This window comes from Numenius arquata, chromosome 16 (genome assembly GCF_964106895.1).
Source record: "Numenius arquata chromosome 16, bNumArq3.hap1.1, whole genome shotgun sequence".
Classification (NCBI taxonomy): domain Eukaryota; kingdom Metazoa; phylum Chordata; class Aves; order Charadriiformes; family Scolopacidae; genus Numenius; species Numenius arquata.
In genome coordinates, this window is record NC_133591.1 from 1,556,892 (window position 1) to 1,564,884 (window position 7,993).

General features: G+C 56.3%; 1 protein-coding gene across 1 annotated transcript; it reads left to right on the top strand.

Annotated features, from left to right (window-relative positions):
* The first annotated feature begins 371 nt into the window (after positions 1-371).
* Positions 372-5,545, top strand: LOC141472436 (immunoglobulin lambda-1 light chain-like). The gene is made up of 4 exons (XM_074159491.1): positions 372-417; positions 552-839; positions 3,380-3,421; positions 5,067-5,545. Exons 1-4 carry the CDS (start codon positions 372-374, stop codon positions 5,387-5,389), a joined length of 699 nt encoding a protein of 232 aa, XP_074015592.1. The 3' UTR covers positions 5,390-5,545.
* Positions 5,546-7,993: the final 2,448 nt, after the last annotated feature.

Below are 7,993 nucleotides of genomic sequence, written 5' to 3' on the forward strand. Positions count from 1 at the left end.
CCCCTCCTACCATTCCCTGACCAGCGCCCGGCTCTCCCGCAGCTTTTGGCCCCGCAGCCACTCCGCCTGGACTGGGGACAGGGGGTCTGGGCTGGGGACAGGGGGTCTGGGCTGGCACCTTCGGGGCTCTGAGCTGGGACACGTCACTTTGTCTCGGCTCCATGCCCACGGACAAGCCCCACTGCGTCTGGAGTGGTGGGGCTGGGCGGGGAGGGAGGTGGGGAGAGAGGAGGGGGCAGGATCCGACCCCGAGCGCGGGCTCAGATTTGCATGGAGGGGCCGAGCCCCGGGCGGACGGGGGCTTAAAAGGGACTCGGGGTCCGCGAGACAGGCCCATCGGCGTGGGGACACGTAGCTGGTGGGATTGCGCCATGGCCTGGGCCCCTCTCCTCCTCGCGGTGCTCGCCCATGTCTCAGGTGCCCTGGCCAGACTGGCTGCGCCCGGCGGGGGCCTCTGGGGACAGGATCCCCGTCCTGCTGCCCGGGGAGGGCTGTGCTCGTGGGACACTGGCTGACCCCCATCTTCTCCCCTCTCTCCTCTCCCTCTCCAGGTTCCCTGGTCCAGGCAGCGCTGACCCAGCCGGCCTCGAAGTCAGCGAACGTGGGAGAAACCGTCCAGATCACCTGCTCCGGGAGCAGCTACAACTATGGCTGGTTCCAGCAGAAGGTCCCTGGCACTGCCCCTGTCACTGTGATCTACAGTAACACCAATAGACCCTCGGGCATCCCTCCGCGATTCTCCGGATCCAAGTCTGGCTCCACGGCCACGTTAACCATCACTGGGGTCCAAGCCGAGGACGAGGCCGTCTATTTCTGTGGTAGCTACGACGGCAGCAGCAATGCTGCCACAGTGACACAGAGCAATGGGGAAGTGATACAAAAACCTCCCACCATCACAGAGGCCGGTCAGGAGTCTCTGCTGTCCCTGTTTGATGGTTGGAGCAGGTCCCCACCATGGCCCTGCCCTTGCTGCCCTGTGCTGCAGGTGGCCGTGGCCTGGTGTGACTGGCTCAGCCATGCCTTAGTGATCCAGGTCTATGACCATCTCCTCTATGCTGTTGTGTGTAGCATCCCTAGTGTCCCCCCGGGACCAGCAGCCCCTCACCTGCCCCTGCTTCTGCTGAGGCCACTTGCCGGAGGGGTGCCTTGTATGTACAGCGCAGCATCAGTCCTCCTCCATGCCTCCGTCCAAGGAGAAGAGCTGGACTTTCGAGCTGAACGTTGTCCCCCTTTATTGTCCTCCCCTAAAGTGAGACCAAAACCCCATCAAAATCTGAGAAATGCTCAGAGCACTGTGTGCAGGTCTGGAGCCATCAATATAAGAAGGACATGGACCTGATAGAGAGGGTTCAGAGGAGGGCCACAAAAATGATCAGGGGGTTGGAGCACCTCTGCTACGAGGACAGGCTGAGGGAGCTGGGATTGTTCAGCCTGGAGAAGAGGAGGCTCCGGGGAGACCTAACAGCAGCCTTCCAGTACCTGAGGGGGGCTATAGGAAGGCTGGGGAGGGTCTGTTTACAAAGGCCTGCAATGACAGAACAAGGGGTAATGGCTTTAAACTGGAAAAAAGCAGATTTAGATTAGACATTAGGAATAAGTTCTTTACCATGAGGGTGGTGGAGCACTGGAACAGGTTGCCCAGGGAGGTGGTTGAGGCCCCTTCCCTGGAGACATTCAAGGTGAGGCTCGATGAGGCACTGGGCAACCTGGTCTAGTTGGGGGTGTCCCCACTGACTGCGGGGGGGTCGGACTAGATGACCTTTGAAGGTCCCTTCCGGCCCAGAGGATTCTATGATTCTATGTTGATCATCCACGATAGATGGCATCGGCTTCAACTAAACGCTTTGCGTAGAACATTTCTGTGATTATTTTTTTGGGGGGGGGCTAGTTTCAGCCTTTGCACCAATACATAAGCCTACCCAGAGGAAAACCAAACCTCTGAAAGTGAAAGTGCCTCCAACCACAAAATCTTCAAAGCATCACTTATTTTCGAGTGACTCGGCAGGTTCACTGACCCTGCCTCTTTCTACAACCACTGGCACAAACCACAACATTTGCATATTTTCGAGATCGCTTTAAGTTGGTGCGATAGAAATCCAGGGCTCTGAGAGCTGATTTGCTCCGAGCCAAGCGCCCTGTGCCCCGGGAGATTGCCACCACGATGGGAAAAAAACTTAACAAAGCAGCAGCCAAGCCTCCCCCGGGGAATTTGAAGTTAATAGATCTTTGCTGAAACCCCTCCCGGCTCGCCCCCGCCTGGCTCATCCCCTACCGTGAGGATGCTCCCTTGCGGCTGGCAGGCTCCCTCAGCTTGGGGGGGCTCTGAACTCCCCCCGACTGGAGCCAGCCCCGCACCAGTGCCTTTGCTGGTGCCGAGATGCTGGGTATGACGAGGGAAGTGGTTATTTACCCTCGGTGGGATGGTCCAGCGCCCCCCCGCAGTGGAGGGCTGAGCTCTGGCACGGCAGCCAGGGCTTCTCCACTCCCCTGCCGGGGGCTGCCCTGGCACAGGCCACCCTGACCCGTCTCTGCCACCCACTACGCACCGAAAATCCTGCCCAGGTAAGGATGTGGGCTCTGCTGGGGTCCAGTTTTGCCCTGGAGAGCAGAGGCAGGCTGCAGGGTGGTACAGGCGCTGGGTGGTGGGGTGCCCTATGGAACCACAGCACCTGTGGCAGCGCTGGGAGGAAGAATGGATGGTTTATTCATGAGGTTTACCCACACACATAGTCTCCAATGGCCTGGTGGTCCCCATTTGTCCTGGCCACAGCCACAGTGTGGCCTGAGGGGTGGCAGGACAGTGGCCAGTGCCCTGCAGGGCATCCCACAGCCACCTGCATGGCAGCAGCAGGGTGTCTTAGGGGTACCCAAAGCCTCCACCAGCCCCTCCTCACCTGGGATTAACATCCACACACCACAGGCATGGCCATGGGCTTGTAACAAGCACAAGGCTTGTGGTCCTGAGTAGCAGTGGGTCCCTGGAGCGGACAATGACACAGCCACAGCTCTGGAGTGCCTGGCCAACGCAGTCAATGAAGGATGGCGGCGACAAGGTCACCCATTTTCCCATGGCCCCTCAAGCAAGGACACACAGTTTTCCTCATATGGCTGTCCTGCTGCTCCTGCCCTGCCACATCCACTGGGGCATATCCAGCACCGTGCACCCAACCTGCTGTGTCCACAGGGGCACCTCCATCCCATCACCTCCATCCTGCTGTGTCCATTGGAACACCTCCATCCTGCTGTGCCCGTTGGGACACCTCCATCCTGCTGCATCCATTGGGGCATCTTCATCTCATCACCTCCATCATGCCACGTCCATGGGACCCAAGACTGCTCCTGCCATGGGGCAGAAGGTTTTTGCATGGCTCTGTATCACTGTGTGGTGTATTCGGGGCCGGGACCATGTTGACCGTCCTGGGTGAGTCGCCGATTTCTTCTCGGTCTTTCCTTCCCCACCGCGAAATTGTGACATTTTGTCGATTTTTGGTGATTTGGGGGGGTTTTCTCGGACTTGGCGCTGGGCTGGGGTCTGTCGCCGGTTCAGGGACGGGCACTAAGCGCGGCGTTGCGGGCTCTGTCTTGTCCCTGTGGACTCGGAGGGCTCTGGTGCACGCCACAGGGGACTGGGGGGTATTTTCTCAATTGAAAGATCTTAAAATTTGGCCAGGAAATGTGTCTGAGGTCTCAGAGAGTCTATTTCAGAAACCTAGTCTTAGATGTCTAAGAAAGTCAATTTTTGTCTTTGTTAAAAAAAATTAGTTGTTAGTCTAAGGTCTAAGTCCTTAAACTCTTAGTCCTGAGGACTAAGTCCGTCATCCTCGGTGAGGAGCAGGGACTTCTCCGCAGGGTCCCGCAGCCGAGGGTGCCGAGAAATGGCAGCCCATCCTCGGCTGCGAGCGGGGTGAAGTTGCGGCTAACTTTGGGGTAAAATGGCATGTCCCTGGGATCTTAACCAAAAGTTTTCAGGGGTGTCTTAAAGATACCGTTGTCCAGGTAAGTTGTGTCAAAAAAGGAGATTATTGTGTTGAAAACACTGCCGGGAACGTAGTTTGTCTCTCTTTGTAATTTTTAAAAGAAGTTAGCCAAAAATCCCAATCTGAACCAAATTACTAGATGGAGAAAAATGTAGTTTGCCAATTTCTTCAGCAGAAAGTTTTTAATGGCAGAGTCCTCCTGGTTTTTGAATAGAGATAGAGATAGAGACACTGTACCTTTGAGGAGGCAGCAGAACCACCTCGGAAAGACCAAACATCTTTTCTTTGTCTTCCTTTGGGTGATTCTTAGTTGTATTTTTTCTGAGACAAGTCTGAAAGTGTCTGAAAGCAGAACTGGGCAGAAAACAGAACGGTTTGTCTTCGAAATTTTGATTATTTTTTTTTTAAATTGCCTTGCAAAGGGAAAAAAATTGTTTTATGGCAACTAACCAGAGATTTTGGTTTATATATGTAATACATCTTTATGAATATATATAAAATATACATAAGATATATATAAAATAATATTTATAAGATATATATGTATAATACATATGAGATACATATTTTATATAACGTATATTTTATATATATGAAATATATAAAAATGCGTAATTATGTACACTATATAAACGATATATAATTATATATATTTATATAACTATATGCTCTACCTATGTAGTATATTGTATATTTTATATATGTAATATATATGTATATACATATATATGCGATATATGATGTACATTAGCTGTATTTATAGATATCTATAATATATAATGTGTATATGCACATATATACACATATAGTGTATATGTATAACATATACAATTATATATGGGATGTATGTGTATTACACATATATACACATATATTTATATATATATACATATATATACTATATATATATAAAAATATATATATATTTTAAAAATGTATCCCAAATCTAAGTACATTGGGGTTATAAATGATAAACTCTTAGCTGCGGGGAAGTGTGGAGTTTTGGGCAGTGCCAGGGGCAGGCAGGGTGTGTGTTGGGGGCGTGGGGTCCCTCCTGACCCTGGGCCCCCCCCCTTTCTCCCTTCGCAGGCCAGCCCAAGGTGGCCCCCACCGTCCACCTCTTCCCGCCGTCCTCGGACGAGCTCTCCTCGCAGAACAAGGCCACCCTGGTGTGTCTGATGGGAGACTTCTACCCCGGCGCGGTGGAGGTGACATGGACGGCCAACGGCCAAACCATCAGCAGCGGGGTGGAGACCAGCCGGCCCCAGCGCCAGACCAACAACCAGTACATGGCCAGCAGCTACCTGACGCTGAGCGCCTCCGACTGGAAGAGCGACAAGACCTACTCCTGCAAGGTCGTGCACGAGGCCGGCAATGCAGAGAAGAGCGTCAAGAGCTCCACGTGCCACTAACCCCCCCGGCACCTCCCTGCACACACCGGCCCCTTCCCGGCCCCTTCCCCTTTCCCCGGCTCCCCCCCATCTCCAGGTGTCTCACCCCACGTCCCCCCGTCCCCTGCTCCTGTCCCCCCGCCCTGAGTGTCACACGAATAAACACCGACACTGAACTAGCGCTGGCTCAGCATCCCTGTCTCTGTGTCCTTCCCACGCGCCGGCCGGCATCGCCCCAGCGGCACCTGGGTGGAGGAGGGTGGAGGGTGGGATGGGGGCACATACATACACACACGTATTGCTGGGGGTGCCCAGGGCTCCCTGCGGACCCTGCTGAAACCCCCCCCTCCCCCTGCACCCCCAAGACCGGGGGAAGCAGCCTGGGGGCATCAACCTGGTCTGAACTCCCGTGGCAAGCACACAGCCCTGGCTGTGCCAGCCATGTCCCTCGCCTGCTGGCCTCTGGGCAACAGGTCCCTTGCAGGGGGACACGTGGTGGGTCCAGGGCCAGCCATGTCCCTTTGCTGGCCAGCTCTGGCTCTGTCCCCACTTCCTTGGTCACCCCTGTGTCCCCTGGGACGGGGGTGCCAGCGTAGCCACCGGGGCATGCACATGCACCAGTCTGTCCCTTGCACCCTGGGCCCCTGCGTGCCAGATGCCCCATCCCCCTACAGCCCCAGGGAACTTTCCCTGCCGCCCTGCACACAGAGCGACTCACAGCCACAGCTGTGACGAGAGCGTCAGTGCTCAGCTGCGGGCACCCTATCAGAGCTGGCAGGAGTCCCCTGGGAATAGGGGATGGGAGCAGCTGGCCATGTTGAGTGCTGTTTTGGGGTGGATACCCCCTCCCCAGCCTCTCAGTAAAGTGGGGACAGCCCCAACCCGCCCCTCTCCCTGGGCTGTGTCAGTGCCAGTGGGGTGCCTGGCCCCCGCAGGCTCTGGGTTGCCACGTGTCCCTGCAGGCACCTTCTGGGGACACAGAATCATAGAATTATGGAATGGTTTGGGTTGAAGGGACCTTGAAGACCACCCAGTGCCACCCCCTGCCCTGGCCAGGGACACCTCCCACCAGACCAGGTTGCTCCAAGCCCCCTCCAACCTGGCCTTGAGCCCCTCCAGGGATGGGGCAGCCACAGCTTCTCTGGGCAACCTGGGCCAGGCTCTCACCACCCTCACAGCGAAGAACTTCTTTCTAGTATCTAATCTAAATCTCCCCTTTTTCAATTTAAAACCATTACCCCTGGTCCTGTCGCTACACTCCCTGACCAAGAGTCCCTCCCCAGCTTTCCTGGAGCCGCTTCAGGGACTGGAAGGGGCTCTAAGGTCTCCTGGGAGCCGCATCTCCTGCACCCCCGCTCCGTTCCCATACCAGCATTATTTCCACATGCCCTAAAATCAGCTTTTGCCAAGCAGCAAAGGGCTGTTTGCGGCTGCTGTTTCTCTCTTGCTGCCTGGTGACCCTGCAGCCCCTGGGGACACTAGGGTGCTGGGAGGTGCACTGAGTTCCCCAGGCCTCTGCCAGCCCATCTCCCTGCTCGTGCACCACCGGAGGGGCTCACCCCAGCTGGCACAGGCAGAGGGTCAGTACAACCCCATACTGACCCCCAGCAAAGCCTCACCCCACACTGAGCCTGGGGCCACCCCGGGGTGCCCCTCTTTGGGGCTCCGGGGGTTTCACCGGCTGTATTGGGCATTTTGTCCTCACTGGGGGACAGCTCGAGCATTCCCCAGGCACCCGGAGTGGCTCCAGGGACCCTGCCAGCCCTGTGGGCACTGCGCAGCCCTGGCAGGGCTGGGGTGGGGGGGGACATGATGTGAACCCTGGTCTGCCGCAGCCCTCCTTCCCTCCTGCTTTTTGGCAGGGCCTGGACCCCACCAGAGGTGCCAAGAGGCACCTTGTGCTCCAAAACAACTTTGTTGTTTTTATTGTGGATTTATCCTGGCTTTATCCTGCTCCCCAGACAGACAAGGGAGATCCCACCATGGCACAGCCACGAGCATGGGGCAAACCCCCTTCGCATCGCCCTGTTCGGGGCACTGGGCTGATGGAGGCAATCCCAGCGTCTCTGCCCATGTGTGGGGTGACAGACTCGGGGGTTTCCCAGGAAATCCCATCCCAAGGGAGCAAATCTGTGCCCAGGATGGATCACATCCCCCTGGGCAGCTGCTGGTCCCAGGGAAGGAGCTGGCAGTGGGATGGATGCTCAGCCTGCATCGCAGCAGGGGGAGGAAGGAAGGAAGGAGGACGGAGGCCTCTGTCCTGCTGTGTTTCAAGATGAGATCCTTTAAGACACACTTTCCTGGGCAGAGAGAGCCCGAAGCAGCAGAGAAGCCAGAGTTGGGGGCTGCCGGGCTGCGATGCCTGCCACAGGGGGTCTGGGAGGCGAGGGTCCCCAGCCTGGCTCGCTGCTGGGGGACACGGACTCAGAGATGGCACCAGCTCCTCAGCCCTGGCGCTGAGCTCCTTTCAGGAGGTTTTTCCCTGGCAATCCCCCTCCCGCAGCATCCTCATCCCCAGCCTCGTGGTGCTGCCAGGTCCTTGCCCAAGAGAGCTGCTTGCCTGGGTTTCTGCCAGCCAAAAAATGCCCCAAGGACTGAGTCCTGCTGCCAGGAAGGATGCTCACT

Excerpts from the sequence above, each read along its gene's own strand:
- LOC141472436 (XM_074159491.1), top strand. The coding sequence starts at position 372 with ATGGCCTGGGCCCCTCTCCTCCTCGCGGTGCTCGCCCATGTCTCAG. Across the intron at positions 840-3,379 it reads TAGCTACGACGGCAGCAGCA|TGTGTGGTGTATTCGGGGCC; the intron begins ATGCTGCCACAG and ends GCTCTGTATCAC. Across the intron at positions 3,422-5,066 it reads GACCATGTTGACCGTCCTGG|GCCAGCCCAAGGTGGCCCCC; the intron begins GTGAGTCGCCGA and ends CTCCCTTCGCAG.